Here is an 18592-nt window from a genome sequence, read left to right on the forward strand (position 1 = left end):
AATTTTAAGCTGGCACATAAGGAACACATAGAAATTACATGTTGAAATTAGCCATGAACATCCTTTTGGCCAGAGACCAACACACTATCTTCCACAACCAACTGCTTGTCTTTCTTCCAGAATAAGGACCACCTGCCATTTCATCAATTAGGCACCAGGAGAAGGATAGGCTTACATCTGGGTCACGCCATAAGAGAAACATCTACTGGTGCACAGTGCAATTCCGTGATGCGTGGCGGGATGCTCCCACGGTGAGAAGCAGGTGGCACCCGAGAGACTCAAGTCACATGCACACTGGCAGCGGGTCCCTGCACTATTTCTGCCTTGTCTCCTCCAAGCGTGTCAGCCTACAAGAAATGTTCCCGTAGTATGATTGCACTACACCTGCTTTACCTCTCATGCCCATGCTGTCAGGTGTCATCACTTGGCCACTTTGGGATGAAACCACCTGAGTCTGAGGAGGGGCCCAGTCCAACAGAGCACAGGCATGATCCCCTCTCTGGGGATAGGTCTGTGCGAGAGGGCATTTCGATCACAGTGAGACGTGTTCCTACTGGACGGAGCAGAGATGCTGGCATGGGGAGGAAGATCTTAGGCCTTTCTCATTTCAACTGGGACATGGCACAGGGAGGGCAGGTTTTGATTTTGAGCACAGACCCCACAGCTGGACAACTTGGGTCAAATTATGTGATCACGGGCAAGTCAGCCTCTCTGTGCCTCCTCAGGTCGCTCAGCTGTAAGTGGGGTAATGGAACCCCTAGTCATAGGGTTTTAATCCTTACATAGGTGTGTAAGGATTAAATAAGCTATAATTGAAAAATGCTTAGGACCGGAGACTGGTTTCCAGCAAACACAATGTGTTTAGTACAACGAGTACAAGGAGCCTAGAGCAGTGGTGGCAGAAGACCTGCCTTCCCCTCCCATCATTACCCTGCATCCCGTGCTTAAGGGGCTCAATAGTGAAGATACATGATGCCTCACTGCCGGGAAAACGAACCTGCAGAACTCCTGTTTCTCTCCCACCCTCAAGTCCCTAGAACACTTAGAATTCCCTCTCAAGTACATAAAATGCCCTGAAGTGATATGGAGGCAAATCATCTGTGTACAGTGTGGAAAATCACTAACTTCACATTTCTCATTAACAAGTTATGTGTTTCTTATTTCTGAAAATAATTATATCTTAACTCTTTCAAGGTTCAAGGAAAAAAGCGCTAGAATAAAAAAAAATGTCAGTTAATGCAATTTCCCTGTCAACTGATCAGTGTATAGGAAAACAGGGTTTCTGTTGATCTCTGGAGTTCTAGGAACCAGAAGTTGGTACACAGCTCGAGGGTGTAAGGTGCCCAGGACACCTGCCTATGCTTGAGTGAGGTCCATCTGTGCAGGGAGGAACCCACTACCTCCCTGCTGCGGGTCCTGAGGATACCACCTTCTTCTGTGGAGAACTTCCACAGAACTTCCATCAAGAATAGCTGGAAATGGAGGTGCCTGGGTGGCTCAGGGGTTGAGCTTCTGCTTTTGGCTCACAGTGTGACCCCGGGGGTCCTGGGATCATGTCCCGCAGTGGGTTCCCTGCAGGGAGCCTGCTTCTCCCTCTGCCTGTGTCTCTGCCTCTCTCTGTGCCTCTCATGAATAAATAAATAAAATCTTAAAATAAAAGCAGAATAACTGGAAATGGAAAGGAGGAACTCAACAAATATAACCTCATTTAAAAAAGAGCTGTGACATGCTGCTGCTCCTAACTGCTTGTTGTTACAGTTCTGCAAGCCCTCCACAGACATGACTTCACTCAACTTGTCCAGCAGCACTGCACAGCAGGCAGGAAAGGCACTTTACTTCCATCCCAGGGATGAGAGATCTGGGAGGTGGGGTGGTCCACAGCCTGGAGATGCAGACTCTAAATCTCTTATTTCCTGCTAATATTACTGAATGGAATAATTTGATCTTCTGTTGATGCAGCTTGGTACCTTCCATATAATTGTTACTTTACAACCAGGAACAATTCAGAAAGCACTTCTGAACCTTATCCGCCTTTGGAGTCAGTATTACAAATGACAGTTGTCATTATACAATATAATTTGCTTTGATTCTGGAACATTTTAAACCATTAGCTCTTTAAATATTGCCCCAGTGCCTCAGTAATAAAGGAGATAGATGCTTACAGTATTTGCAGGACCTGTGAATGGCCTGCTACATTTAAGGGCATACGATTTTTACACAAGAGAATATTTCCTTGCTTTTAATTTACCAATAATAGTAAGGAAGAATTACATGCCAACAAACTGGACAACCTAGATGAAATGGATAAATTCCTAGAAACATATACACTCCTCTAAGACTGAATAAGCAAAAAATAGCAAATCTGTACAGACCCATTACTAGTAATGAAATTGAATCAGTAATCAAAAAACTCCCACCAAACAAAACTCTAGGCTCAGATGGCTTCACAAGTAGAGTCTACACAACATTTTATTTTTATTTTTTATTTTTATTATTTAAAGATTTTATTTTTTCATGAGAGAGAGAGAGAGAGAAAGGCAGAGAGAGAGGCAGAGACACAGGCAGAGGGAGAAGCAGGCTCCATGCAGGAAGTCCAACGTGGGACTCGATCCCGGGTCTCCAGGATCACACCCCGGGCCGAAAGCAGGCGCTAAACCACTGAGCCACCCAGGGATCCCCTACACAACATTTTAAAAAGAGTTAATACCTATTCTTCTCAAACTATTCCATAAAACTGAAGAGGAAGGAACACTTCCAAGCTCATTCTACGAGGCCAGAATTACCCTGATAATCAAAACTAGACAAAGACACTAGGGACAAAAAAGGAAAAGAAAATCTCTGGCTAACATCTTTGATGAATACAGATGCCAAAACCCTTAACAAAGTATTAGCAAACTGATTTCAACTATATAATAAAAGATCAAACACCGTGATCAAGTGGGATATTTTCCAGGTATACAAGGATGGTTCAATATCCCAAAATCAATGTAATAAATCACAATAACAAAATAAGGAATAAAAATCCTATGATATCCCCATAGATGCAGAAAAGGCATCTGACATAATGTCTGTTTATGATAAAGGCTCTCAGTGAAGTGGATACAGAGGGAATGTACCTCAACATGATGAAAACCAGATATGACAGGCCCACAGCTAACATACTCAATGCTAAAATATTGGAAGCGTTTCCTCTGAGATCAGGAAAAAGTGAAGGCTGCCCACTGTGACACTTTTATTCAACATATTATTGGAAATCCTAGCTGCAGCCATCAGACACGAAATAAAAGGCATCCAGGGACGCCTGGGTAGCTCAGTGGTTGAGTGTCTGCCTTTGGCTCAGGGCATGACCCCAGGGTCCTGGGATTGAGTCCCACATCGGGCTTCCCACAGGGAGCCTGCTTCTTCCTCTGTGTCTCTGTGTCTCTCTGTGTGTCTCTCATGAATAAATAAAATCTTAAAAAAAATAAAAAAGGCATCCAAATGAGAAAGGAAGTAAAACTGTCACTATTCACAGATGACATACCATGTATAGAAAACCCTAAAGCATCCACCCAAAAACTATTAGACCCCAATAAATGAATTCATTAAATTTGCAGGATACAAAATCAATATAAAGAAATCTGTTGCATCTGTGTACAATAATACCAAACTTCAGAAAGAAAAATTAAGAATATAATCCCATTTACAACTGCATCAAAAAGAATAAAATATCTAGGAGTAAATCTAGCCAAGGTGAAAGCCCTGTATTCTGAAAACTGGAAGATGCTGATGAAAGAAACTGAAGACGATGTAAATAAATGGAACGATATTCTGTGCTGACAGGAAGAATGCTGTTAAAATACCTGAAGCAGTCTGCAGATTCAACGCAATCCCTATCCAGACACCAATGGCATGTGTCACAGAGCTAGAACAATCTTACAATTTGTATGAAACCATAAAAGACCCTGAATAGCCAAAGCAGTCTTGAGAAAGAATAACAAAGCTGGAAGCATCACATTCTCTAGTTTCAAACTATTCTAGAAGCTGTAATAATCAAAACAGTATGGTACTGGCACAAAAAGAGACATGGATTAAAACAGGATAGAGAGCTGAGAAATAAACCCACACTTTTATGGTTAATTGGTCTCTGACAAAAGACACAAGAATATGCAATGGGGAAAGGACAGTCTCTTCAATAAATGTTTGGAAGACTGCACAGCCACATGCAGAAGAATGAAACCAGATCACTTTCTTATACCACACACAGAAATGAATTCAAAATGGAGCAAAGACTTAAACATAAAACCTGAAACCATAAAACTCCTAGAATAAAACATAGGCAGAAAGCTGACACCGGTTTTAGTGATTTTTTTTTTTTTTTGATCTTTCTCCTTAAGAACAAAAACAAGAGCAAAAATAAACAAATGAGACTATATCAGACTAAAACGTTTTTGCACAGCAAAGGAATTCAGCCAACAAAACAGAAAAACAACGTACTGAATAGAAGACATTTGCAAATGACATATCTGATATCCAAAATATATAAAGTGCTCAAAAACTCAATATAAAAAAACCCAACCAGGCAGAGGGCCTGAATAGACCTTTTTCTAAAGAAGACATGGATGGCCAATGGGCACATGAAAAGGTCAACATTCCTAACCATCGTGGAAATGCAAATCGAAACCATAATGAGGAATTCTCTCACACCTCTCAGAATGGCTAGTATCAAAGACAAGAAATAACAAGAGTTGGTGAGGATGTAGAGAAAGGGGGACCCTGTGCATTGCTGGAGGGAATGTACTCTGGTGCAGTCCCTCTGGAAAGCAATATGGAGGTTCTTCAAAAAAATTACAAATAGAATTACCTATGATCCAGCAATTTACTTCTGGGTAATTATCTGAGGAAAATGAAAACACAAATTCAGAAAGATATCTGTACCTCTGTTCATTTCAAGATTACTTACAATAATCAATATGGAGGCAATCTAAATGCCCATCTATGAGCTATTGGGTAAAAAAGGTGTGGTACATATATACAGTGGAATACTACTCAGCCGATAAAGAATGGAATCTTGCCATTTGTGACAATAGGGATGGCTCCAAAGGCTATTACGCTAAGTGGAATAAGTCAAAGATAAATACTGTATGGAATACGTGTGGAATCTAAACAACAAAACAGAAACAGACTCAGGGACAGAATGAACTGGTGGTTGCCAAAGGGAGGGGGGATTAAGAGGGACACACTTGCGGGTATATAGTAAGTAAGATACAGGGACATAATGTACAGCATGGGGAATGTAGCCAATAATATTGTTACAACTTTATATGGTGACAGGTGGTAACCAGACCTATTGTGACGATTTCAACATGTATATGAATCCTGAATCACTATGTGGTACGCCCGAAACGGATACAATATTGTACATCAATTATTCCTCTAGAATAATAAAAACTATAAATGAATTATTTCAGGCTGCAAGCTTTGCCAAAAAACATCCACTGCCCCCAAAAACAATTTTAGTGAGAACAGAGAATACCATGGTCATGATGCACTGGATGACCCTGCCCTTCTGGGGGAAGTGGTGATGGCAGTGGTTGGGGCGGGCTGGGTAGAAGGTAATGCGGTGCGCTCCCCTGAGGGAAGGGGGAGTAAGGGTGTCCTCTCTTCTTCAGGAAGGAGGACAGAACAGGTTACCATGGAGCTGTCATTACCTTGCTGCAGACGGCCTTCACTTTGTGCAGTCGATCCAAGGACTCCTGCGGATTCCCCAGGTATTGCTGAAGCTCTGCATGTAAGATCCGCATTGAAAATGGGACCATGGAGCCTAGAATGGAAGTCAAAGTGGAGTTAGTATGCTATAACTCAGCACACTTTCATACTTAACACACCTGAAGGAGGGAACTGCTGATGTCCCAGAGGAAGGGAGGACAGAAGCTCTTCATTTGTTGCTAAGGTATGCAAAGGTGTCAGTTATGAAGTAAAGCCATAAATACATATGTTCTAGACAACTATCAAAGGAGAAAGGTGACGTCACTACTGTTTCCATAGCTGTGCTCCAACTAGCGACTGCTTCCTCCTCCAATAAAAGAAACCACAGAACACTCATGGGTTTTTAAAATATTTTTTTTGGTATGACAAGCTCAAATAAAAGGTCGCTTATGTTGGGGTACCTAGAAGGAGACCCTCAAAGGAGGCTCTGCAAGCAAGTAAGAATGTGGCTGATGCAGGACCAGCGAAGGAAAGTGAGCAAAGGTGCGTCTCAGGTCCAGGTCCCTAGGAAGGAGCTTTGCCTGATTCGGCAATGTGTATGTGTGTGTGTGTGCGTGTGCACACATGCATGTGTGTGGCTCTGCAGCAAAGGCTCTCTTCGTCAGAGGTGCCCCCACAGAAGGTAAGGGAGCTGGACTTGGAAACTCCACCCTCCAGGCTCGCCTGGCAGGGAACACTCCATCAGTGTGCTGAGGGGGAATGAGAGCAGTTCTCTGAAGAAGGGCTGCACCTGAAATGAACTTATACACAGTATCTGGATGTGGCTGCATTGTCCCTCAGAACAAGGGAATCTTTTTATTAATATCATGCTCCTTCCATAGGATTTGGAATTTGACATACAGTAAATACAGGAAGTACATATAAACCATCAAAATTGCAAACAGCCTAAAAAAAATTGCAAACAGCCTGTCATAAGTGAGGTAATGGATTTGAACATGACAACACAGGGTGATCCTGAAGAGTCAGAAGAGGGCTTTTCAAAACAGACTGGAGGCGTCAAGTATTTAGATACAGTTTGGAAGATGGTTAGAAAACAAGTTATGTGACACCTGCAAGTGACTCCCTCTCTGTGCCTGGGTCTGCCCACCTGCCTGACCATTAATCAACAGGGAGAGTCTGTCACGTACCACACTAAGATGGCTTCTCAACTGAGCTCCTTCTCACCTTGAAATGGTATGATGCTCTATGGTCTTTAATAAAGATGGAAGAAAGATCTACAGGGGTCACAAATAAGGAACTCCACAAAAAATAGGTTCTACGGTGACTGTAAGTCCAGAGGAAAGAAAGATGACAATTATTGAATTTTAAATGTCTGATTTTTTTTTTTTTTTTTAGGGATACTAAATAATTCCTATGTTTAAAGAGGATGGATAAAAAAAAAATGAAAGAAAAGAGGATGGATGATTGAGTTTACACTCTGGAAGGAGTTGTTTCTACTTCCTAGAAAGAAAAGTGTCTTGACATGAGCATCACTAACTATGGGACTATGCTAACATGGTAGGCCATGGATTAGCTGTGTCATTTCCACCCCTTCATATCAAGTAAACAATAGGCAATGATCATTCCCATGTGGGTGAGAATTCACCTGCAGAGAGAGAATATCTTGAGAACTCTGTAGGTTCTGTAAAATAAGCACAAAAACAAACTGTCTACTGCATGTTCTCAAACCCAATTTATAAATGAACTGGATACATGATGAGGTGGTAGGGAGTAGTTTGCTACATATTCTGGCAAATGTCTACACACCAGAGGAAGTTCCCACATTTAAAAGGACATGCAAAATCACGTGGAGCTAAATGAGAGTGAAAACACAACTTATCAAAATTTGTGAGATGATGCAAAAGCAGTGCTAAGAGGGAATTTTACAGCATTATATGAATATATTTGAAAAGAAAGAAGATTTTAAAATCAATCAACAGGGAAAACCAACCAAACTCAACGTTGGTTTTTGACAAATTTAGTAAAATTGATAAACTTCTAATCAGGCTAACAAAGATATAAGAGAGAAGACATGAATTACTAATATTAGAAATAAAAGAGGGGTCATCACTACTGACCACATGGATATTAAAAGGAAAATAAAGGAATTTTTTAAAAAAGATTTATTTATTTATTTATTTATTTATTTATTTATTTATTTATTTATTTATTTTTATTTATTTATTTGAGACACAGAGAGAGAGAGAGCGAGAGTGAGAGTGAGAGAGAGAGAGAGAGAGTGGCAGAGACACAAGTAGAGGGAGAAGCAGGCTCTATGCAGGGAGCCCAACGCGGGACTTGATCCTGGGTCTCCAGGATCACACCCTGGGCTGAAGGCGGCGCTAACCCACTGAACCACCCGGCTGCCCCAATAAAGAAATATTTAAAACAACTCTATATCCACAAATTTTGTCACCTAGATGAAATGGACCAATTCCTTGAAAGACACAACTTAGCAAAAAATCACACAAAGAGGAAGAGATAATCTGAATGGGCCAATATCTATTTAAAAAGTTAAATCAAGGGGCAGCCCAGAAAAAAAACAAAACAAAAAACAAACAGAAAAACAAAACGGGGCAGCCCGGGTGAGCTCAGCGGTTTAGTGCCACCTTCAGCTCAGGGCCTGATCCTGGAGACCCTGGATCGAGTCCCACATCAGGCTCCCTGCATGGAGCCTGCTTCTCCCTCTGCCTGTATTTCTGCCTCTCTGTGTTTCTCATGAATAAATAAATAAAATATTAAAAAAAAAGTTAAATCAAGAAATAACCTTTCAAGACAGAAGGCACCAGGCCCAGATGGTTTCACTGGTGAACTTTACCAGACATTTAAGGAAGAAATGATATCAATGCTTTATGATCTCTTTCAGGCAATAGAAATACAGGAGATATTTCCTTATTTATTCTATGAGGTTAGCAATACCCTAGTAACAAAAGTAGACAAAGACATGGGAAAAGAAAACTATAGACCAGCATGGTTCAGGAATGCAGATATAAACATTCTCAACAAAATTAGCAAATCAAATCCAACTACATTTAATCCAACAAAAAATTAGCAAATTAAACCCAAAGGTGTATAAAAAGAATTATATGTTATGACCAAGTGGTATTTATTCCAGGTATGAAAGGCTGATCCAACACTCAAAAATCAATGTAACTCATCACATTAAAGAGGCTAAGCAAGAAAAGTGATATAGTGTACCAATAGATGCAGAAAACGCATTTGAGATGTGGTCTCAGGATCGAGTCCCACATCAGGCTCCCTGCCTGGAGTCTGCTTCTCCCTCTGCCTATATCTCTGCCTTTCTCTCTGTGTGTCTTTCATGAATAAATAAATAAAATCTTAAAAAAAAAAAAAAAAGAACAGGACACGAAGTTAATCTGCAGAAGTCAACTGGGTTTGACTTACCACACCAGCAATGAAGAACTGAAATTTGAAATTGAAAACACAATACCATTTACCTAAAACACAATATTATTTACGTTAGCACTAACATAAATGAAATAGTAAGATATAAATCTGGCAAAATATGTACAAAGGCTATATGAGGAAAACTGTAAGGCTCTAGTGAAAGAATCAAAAAGACATGAAAAAGTGGAAAGATACTCCATGTGAACTGACAGGAAGACTCCACACTTGTCAGTTCTCAGAACTTGATCTACAGCTTCAAATCACAATCAAAACCCCCATGTTATTTTGTGGACACTGACATAGTGATTCCCAGGTTTATGTGGAGAGGCAAAAGACTGTAAATATCCAATACAACATTGAAGACATGGGCAAAGTTGGAGAACAGACACCACCCAACTTTAGACTTATATACAGCTACTGTAACAAAGACTGTGACAGTAGCAAAAGAACAAAATAAATATAGCAATGAAACATAACAGAAAGCCCAGAAATAGGCCTCATAAATATAGTCAACTGATCTTTGACAAAGAAGTAAGGGTAAGTCAATGGGGAAAGGGCAGTTCCTTCAGCAAATGGTGCTGGGATGACTAGACATGTATGTGTGGGGAGGCCGGGGGGGGGGGGGGGATCAATCTTAACACAGACCTTCCATCCTTCACAAAATTTAACTCAAAATGGGCAATATCTAAATGTAAAATGCAAAACTGTTAAAACTTCTAGAACAGAACATAAAGAAAATTTAAGTGACTTGGGTTTAGAGATAACTTTTTAGATACAAAGCCAAAAACATGATCCATGAAAGAAAAAAAAAATGGACTCATTAAAATTAAAAACTGCTCTGTGAAAGATGATGTCAAGAGAACAAGAAGATAGCCAAAGTCTGGGATAAAATATTGGCAAAACACACTTCTGATAAGAGATTTGTATCCAAAAGATACAAAGAGCTCTTAAAAAAAAAAATCAACAGTAAGAAAACAACTCAATTAATAAATGGACAACAATCTGAACAGGTACTTCGACAAAGGTATACAGATGACAAATCATCATGGAAAATGTTTCCTATCATACATATGTCATTAGGGAGCTGCAAACCAATTAAAACAACAATGCCATAATATCAGCAGATACCCATCAGAATGGTTGAAATCCAGGAAGCCGACAACACCAAATACTGGTGAAAATGCAAAATGATACAACTGCTCTGGAAGAGAGCCTGGCCATTTATTATGAAACTAAACACAGGTTTACCATATAATCCAGCAGTAGTGCTCCTAGGTATCTATCCAGTAACTTTAAAATTTATGTCCAAACAGAACCCTGAATGAGAATGTTGACAGGAACTTTATTCATAATTGCCAAAAACCAGAAGCAGCCACGATGTCTTTTGATAGGTGAATGAACAAACTGTGGTACATCCAGATAACTGAATATTTTTCGGCAATAAAAAGAAACATCCTACCAAATCACAAAAGACTGCGAGGAATCCTAAACACACATTGCTGTGTAGAAGAAGCCAGCATGAAAAGGCTACATATGAGATGATTGCAACAATAAGACAACCTGGGAGATGCAAAGCTATGAGGACAGTAAAAGGATCAGTGGTTTCCTGGGGTGGGGTAGGGGGTGGCAGGTGGGGGGTGGGAGGAAAGATGATGTTAAGGCAGTGAAACTACCTTGCAGATATTCTAAGGGTATATACATGTCATTATCCATTTGTCCAGACTCAAAGAATGTACAACACCTGGAGTGAGTTCTAAATGATGGATTTTAATAATAATATAGCACTCTATTATAACAAATGTCCCACACAAATGCAAGATGTTAACAAATGTTAATAATCAAAATATAAGATATTAATAAAAACTGTATGCAAAAGAGAAGGTATATGGAACTCTCTGTATTATGTGTTCAACTTTTCTGTAAACCTGAAGGGATCCTAAAAAATAAATATTATGAAGAAAAGAGAAGCCCAACTGCACCCAGAATTTACTGTATAAGAGAGACAGTATCCCCAAATCATTGAAAGGAAAATATAATTTTTAATAAACACTGATGGGGTATGTAGAAAGCCACAGGAAAAAAGACAAAATTAGATCCATTCCTTAAGGGGAGGGAAAAAAAAAAAAGACTGTGTTTTGGGGATCTCAAATTGGAATTAAAAATATTTTTTCTTAGAAATAACTAAATATGGTAGCTAGTTATAGTTGAAAGAGTAATATCAGTACTCTGTTCAAGGTGCACTTAATGGTTAAACAGGCTTTTGTGGGCTGACCTAAGGGCCTAACTAGGTATAGGTTTAATTCTACAGAAAATACCTTCTAAGTACCCACTATTTTGCACATGAGCTTGTGGCGTGCCACCGGTGAAGCATGCAGTCAGCTTCATAGTTAAACCACAGAAAAGTAGTCTGTAGTTTGATGAATGTTATAAAAATATAATTTTTCTATATGGTTTGAGTAGCTGCAAAGTTCACAGCTTCAAATGAAACATTTACTTTTAGCTGAAAGAGATGAAAAGTAGACTAAAATGATTTCAGTTAATTGCATAAAGTTATACAGATAGGTAGAGGGAGCTAGCAACAGATTTTGAAAATGAGACAACAAAGGGGGGCTCTAAGCTAATAGGAACCCCGAAGGACTATGGGGAAATACAGGGAACCCCACCTCTCAGAGTGGTCCTTCCCCCAGCTGCGGACCGGGGCCTCACACAGACCACTGCGCCAGAACCCGCCTGCGACAAGGCCGGGGGACCTGAGTGCACAAGTAAGCTGGAGCAGCCCTACTCTGAACCCTTACCTCGCTGACATGAGATTAAAGTGTACTAACTCCAAGGCTGTCAAGTCACGATTTATATTTGTCTGAGTGTGTCTCAACAGGCACAGCCTGGTTCATTAGGGTCAAATTAAAGCTGGCAGCCAGTATTACAATATCCATCATGTGAGGCACAACAGAAGTCTCCCTCCTTAGTTGCATGTTGTTTCCTATCGCCTGCTCTTTCTACAACAAATATGGGTGTTCAGAGATGAGGCGGGGGCTAGGGGACGAGAGAGTGCAGAAACTGAGCCTGGGCTAGGCTCGTCCCCACATCCGCCCCTCTGCATGGAGCTGGTGTGGGCACAGGGGACCCAGCATGGGTAGAGGTGATCCAGTGCGGGCAGAGGGGACCCACGGTGCACCTTCCTCCTGCCCCCCCACGTGGGGTTTCTTGGCTCCCTTCAGACTCAGGTGTGCACAGCAGCTCCTACAGTGGCTTTTCAGGAGAGGAAAAGACAAAATTTACCCATGTCTTCCTTGAACGTGGGGCCATGAATAAAATCACAAAACTAATACTAGTGGAACAAAAACTCTTTTGTTCAAAAAAATTTCAGCATGTTAATTTTAGAAATATTAATGCATCCTCCCTCACCCTGATATAACAGTTAAAGGCAATGACTCCACAGAACTCCCAGATCCTCGTTGCCATCAGGCCATCTGCTCCTCTGTTCACCGGTTCTCCCATCCAGACAGGAAACAGAAACCTGAAGGAATGTGCTTGGGGCTCTGTGGCCGAGAGGGCCCTGCTGTCTCTCGTGCTGGCTGTGCCGCTCCCTCGCATCAGCCGGCGGACATCCCTGTTCCTGGCTCGCCCACACCTGCCAAGCCCCAGCCCCTCGCAGCACACCGCACCACACTGCTGGCAGGGAGCCCCGGGCAGCGTGGACGCAGGACAGACGCCAGCGGCAGGTGACACTCAACATGGCTTAAATCTGGGAGTTTCGGCCCGACCTGACGGCTGAACACAGAAAGCGGGCAGGTGAGGGCCTGTGTGTGCCTTCCTTACCAAGCACACTGTCTCCACCTGGGACTTTCTCAGACAGATTTGGAAGCTGGATCAAGAAGGAAAAGCCTTCATCCTCTCTTGGCACCACTGGAAAGGTCTCACATAGCTTTAAAAAAATTAAGAGGAAAGCATATGAAGCATATGCCTCCCAGCCTCCAGGGAAGGAGAAAAATGGAACTATTCAAGGGGAAAAAAAAAAAGGCTCCTTCTTAGGAAAAAAATACACTCAAAGTGTTTATAAAGACAAAACACGAAAAAGCAGCTGCTGGAGAAACACTGCTGATCCATTCCAGCTTGAGCACACTACCGTAAGCGGACAAACGTTTACTCAGCAGGTTGAGGTGCCAAATGCAAGACCAGGCCTGCGCATACAAGATTGGGGGGGGGGGGGGGGCACTGTCTCCAGGTAAGCCACTCCACGTCTTCAGAATGCGCAGACAGCAACAGCTTGGACGGGACTCAGGCCTTCCCTAATGCTATCGACTCAGTGTTGTTTGTTTTACAGACACGCATATAAAGTACCTTTACCTTGATTCCATTTGTCTGGCCAGATCCAGCCTCCCTGTGCATGACATCAAGACTCTGTGGAGTCCCCAAGGCTGAGCAGTGCCAAACTAGCTGAAACGTGCCGGCTTTCACACTAGCCCAGAACCCTCTCTCCTGCAGGGAGAGTGCGCCTTGAGATAAAGGGCTAGTCAAAGTCTGCAAGGACGGATAATTCCCAGACGGTCTGTTTTTCTGGAAGATTCCCACACAGAGTCATGACCTACCTAAATCTAGGTGGGTAGAGGCATTCTCATTAATCATTTCCTACGGTCCCCGCAGTGCAGTGAGCACACGCTGCCAGCAGAGTCCGAGAGGAAAGCACCAGAAGTGAAGCAGGCTTCATGCTGGGCACAGAAAACAGAGACAAGCGGAGGAACTTTAACTCCTCTGTGTACAGGAGATGGAACATCTCTCATCTGCTGTGTGTGCTGGGCGAACCGTGTCTTCCTGGGATGGGGTGGGGTTCTGGAACATGGCCATGGTGCCGACAGGCCCAGCTGCGCAGGCGTCCAGCAGGGAGCACCTACAGGGACTGCTTGGATCCTCTGCCCTGTGTTAACAGCACACATTTAAAGGACCTTTGCCTGGGCACTTCTGCCTCACTTCCGAGTTGTGCTGGGCCCTCGGCGGGGATTACCTCTCTGCCTTTTTCCCTCGACATCTCCCTCTGCTCTGCTGCTCGTCTTTCTCCATTCTCTGCCACCTCCAGGAGGAGTCCCATCATTGGTACCTCTCCTTTCACTGCTCGGTTATTGGGACACAGGTCACTGGATGACTATGTCTGACAAAGAACATGGTGCCCCTCACCTTTGCCATAAAACAATCCTCAACAGAACTGCCTGTAACCTCAATACTGCATTTATTTTTTTAAAAAGATTACTTACTCATTTATTTGAGAGCACGTGTACAAATGGGGAAGGAGCCGAGGGAGAGGGAGAAAGAGACTCCCCTTGGAGCAGGGAGCCTGACGCAGAACTCGATCCCAGGACCCTGTGGTCATGACCTGAGCCAAAGGCAGACGCCTAACCCACTGAGCCCCCCAGGTGTCCCCAATGCTGCATTTTAGGGCAGCCCAGGTGGCTCAGCGGTTTAGCGCTGCCTGCAGCCCAGGGTGTGACCCTGGAGCCCCGGGATCGAGTCCCACATCGGGCTCCCTGCATGGGGCCTGCTTCTCCCTCTGCCTCTCTCTCTCTCTCTCTCTCTGTGTCTTTCATGAATAAATAAAATCTTTAAAATGCTGCATTTTAAATTACAAAAAGCCCCACAACCATACAGAGCACATCCTAAAGCATACTAGGTGATTTATTATTTAAGCAGGAAATCCAGTGCCGTTCCATTCCACTGCCATGAGGCACGGACCAACACCCCACTGACCACAACGTCTACACAGGGGTCGGGCTGTGTGCGATCTGGGTCCACCACCGCAGCAGTTACGGGGTGAGATGGGTTCAGGAGAGGCCTTCAGCTGGGTGTTCTCATGAATGGAACCCCAACTGGAACATTTCCATGTCTATAACGATTTGTTCTAGGAAGGCTGGAAATGCCAAAGTTCACTAAAACTGCAAGCAAAGTGAAAAGCACAAAGATCAGTAACTAGCTCATTCAGAATGAGGAAAATATGCTTCAAATGATAAATGCTCAGGAGCTTTGGCGTAAACTGGAAATGTACCCTAAGTAGAAGATGTGAACTGTGAGGGGTGAACTAATTTTGTCACAGAAAACAAAATAAGACATTTGAAACAGGCTTAACAATGAATCCTGAACGATCATGTATGGTTATGTATCAAAAAAAAAAAAAAAAAAGGCTCCAAATTCAGATTGGGAGCTAGAAATGTGAACTTCACGATTCTGGAGGGAAGATAGGAAGGGACAAAAGACCAGTGACAATTTACCTTTATTTTCAGAGGGCTGGAGAGATGAAGGAAGGGGACAGAGACTTGGCATCCAATTCAGGTGTCTGCCTCATTAGTTTTAGTTTTGACTTGGTAATCCGTAAGGATTGAGTCTTGAAGCACGATTTCATATGATAGCATTATAAGGAACTGTAATGGCTTGCACTCAGCACACAGACCTGACCTCGGTGTTAGAGGAGCCGCTGCAGGTCTTAAACACCACACTGAGGGGGATCAAAATATACCTTATTTCCCACCTTTGGCTTCAAAGTTTTCCTCTAGATGCAGAGAAAGTCGAGTGAAATCTTTAATGTTGAGAAGTACTTTGAAACCCACAGTGCTATGGAAGGTTTACCTGCCTGCTTTCATCGTGGCTCTTTCTTTCCAACAAGAGAGAGAAATCCAAACAGCAGATTAAAAAGATGGTGGTGAGATCTGGAAAATCTCACTGTCTCACAAGAGGCCAAATCTAAATGAAAGGATACAAACACCTCTCAGGAATGCATATTTCATTGTTGGTGAAGATAAAAATAACAATGAATATGTATAACACAGAGCATGAACCCAAATGTAAACGATCCACGGTTGTCAACAATCATGGATTGATACTGGTTCATCAACTGTGACAAACAGGCCACACCAAAGCAAGACGTTAATAGAAAGACACCATGAATGACGTGGTTATATTATCCGCAGATACAGCCCCGTCTACAAGTCTCTTGAATACAAACCCTTCAGAGGGAAAAGCAATTTGTTCTAGAATTAACAATTACAAAATAAGTATAATTTAATTAAAAGCAAATTAAGGAGAGAAGGCGATTACAGGCATACGAAGAATGACTCTCAAGAGGAAAACAGTGTGTAGTGTTTGGAAAGGTACGCTAAGGCCCTAACACTGAACGGTAATTCTACAGCTATCAACATTAAAGATGGACAAAAACAAAGACATTGTTTAATTTTGGCAAAAGGCTGGTGCCAACAACCCCGTTGTCATTTCCTCCAAAGGGGGCTGACTGCTCCCTGGGGTGTGCAGGGAGTTCACAGGGTGTCTGTCTACAGGGTGAAAGATCACGTGGCCAGCAACTCTGCATCCCGTCTTGCACCCGTTACAGAAGGCTAAGGTGGCAGGGAAGCCAGGGGCCCAGGTACATTGAGGCACATGGGAGGAATGGTCTGTGCCAGTGCCCTTGACACAGAACCTGCGGCGCTCCGCATGGCCTTCCAGAGGCACAGAGGCACGTTAGGTGCTATACACGCTCCCTTTCTACTAATCCTCCTCATAAAGCTACTTCTACGCCCACGGGGTGGTCACAGCAATGGTGCACTGGAGCTCAGCAAGGAAATGTTTCAGACATCTGGATGGTAGGTGCTTCATCCGTTCTAGCCGGCAGGGCACCGCTCCAATGACACTGGCGTGCTCAGTCTCCACTTACTATTTCTGATATGACAGGAGGAAGCAAGGTGAGCACAATCCTAAAATGGGATAGGCTGCACACAAAAAAGGTTATGTTGGTAAATTTTAATTATATTTTTTAAGGGTTAGAAATAACACTCCCAGGAGAAGATACTTGCAAGATTTATAAAAGACAAAATATAAAATGCTAGAAATATGTAAAGAACTGCCACAAATCAGTATAAGAAATAACCCAATGGGAACACAAGCAAAGATCCTGACAGTGAGCCCCGGAGAGGAAATTCCAATACCCACCTTCACATACAAAGGCACTTCACTCAGACGCATTAAGTGAGAACATGAGGTTAGAATTTCAGACCCTCCAGAGAGAAGTCTGACCAGAATTGATTGAGTCACAGGTTGGGAAACAGAAACTCGAAGACACTGGTATTGGGGGTGTCTACGATAGCTGCTTTGGAAAGAAACTTCACTGTTTCTTATAACATTGAAAATATAGGGGCACCTGGTGGCTCAGTCGGTGAACATCTGCCTTGGGCTCAGGTAGTGATCTCAGGGTCCTGGGATCAAGTCCTGCATCAGGGTTCCTGCTCAGTGGGAAGTCCGCTCTCTCTCTCCTGCTCCCCCTGCATGTACTCTCTGTCTCTGTCACATAAATAAAACCTCAAAAAAATAAAATTGAAAATACAAATGTCATGCAACCAGGCAATGGCACGCTCAATGTATGTCTTAGAGAAATCCAAGAACACATGCAGAGAGACCCAAAAAAGGATGGTTGCTCCTGACTGAGGTGTGCGTCACAGCCCAGAGCCAGAAGGGTCCCTCGTGTCCATCCCCATGGACGTGTGTGCAAACAATTAACGTTAACTGGGACGAAGAAGCCCAAAGAAGACAGATGTGCCATTAGGTGCATTTAAAGTCTACCAGACAATAAAGTTTTATTAAATTTTATTAAACTGCTGAGCCACCTGGGCTGCCCAATATTTATTGAGTGTTTAATAAAATTCTTTTTTGTATTTAAAAGATGTTAAATTTAGGGACGAGCACTGGGTGTTTTACTTTATGTTGGCAAATCGAACTTCAATTAAAAATAAATGTTCAATTTTGGTTGAGTGAAGGGGAGCCCGGGTGGCTCAGTGGTTTAGCGCTGCCTTCAGCCGGAGGTGTGATCCTGGAGACCCGGGATCGAGTCCCACATCGGGCTCTCTGCATGAAGCCTGCTTCTCCCTCTGCCTGTGTCTCTGCCTCTCTGTGTCTCTCATGAATAAATAAATAAAATCTTAAAATTTTTTTTTTTTTTTGGTTGAGAGAAGAGTAAGGAGGATTCAAGCAGGAGGCATCTCCAGACAGGGTTTCCCGGGGACAGAAGCGGGTGAGAATAGGGATGAATAGGATGCACGTGACCCAGAAAACCCAAACATGCCACCTGCACAAACCAGTATGCCCGAGACACATTCGGTTCCCGCGAAGCAAGGATGGCATCTCGAGTACCAGACACAGAATTCACGACTAGGGGACTTCTGTCTCAAAATCAGAGCACTACAAGTAAGAAAGAACCCTGCAATATGCTGATCTTTCTTCTTTTCTCCCCTGGACACAGAGGCCACATGGTGTCACCATGGAGCTCAGTTTTCCTTCTTGTTTTGACATCTTCTACCCTCACCAGCAGCACTGATCCTCAGAGTTTCCCGTACCTGGTGACAAGTGCAGGGAGAACTCGGTGGCCAAGTGTGACCCTAATGTGTCAAATCTGTTCATGATCCACTGCTTCACTGCTGAACACAGAGTC

General features: G+C 42.9%; 1 protein-coding gene across 5 annotated transcripts in view; it reads right to left on the minus strand.

The window, feature by feature from the left end:
- TRAPPC12 (trafficking protein particle complex subunit 12) overlaps positions 1-18592 on the minus strand; it is an 84340-nt gene that overhangs the window by 28152 nt on the left and 37596 nt on the right. For all 5 annotated transcript variants that reach the window (XM_077844259.1, XM_077844256.1, XM_077844257.1 and 2 more), the window contains exon 6: positions 5691-5803. In XM_077844259.1, coding sequence (XP_077700385.1) covers positions 5691-5803 — 113 coding nt within the window. The remainder of the gene's footprint in view (positions 1-5690; positions 5804-18592) is intronic.

This window comes from Canis aureus, chromosome 12 (assembly GCF_053574225.1).
Source record: "Canis aureus isolate CA01 chromosome 12, VMU_Caureus_v.1.0, whole genome shotgun sequence".
Taxonomy (NCBI): Eukaryota; Metazoa; Chordata; class Mammalia; order Carnivora; family Canidae; genus Canis; species Canis aureus.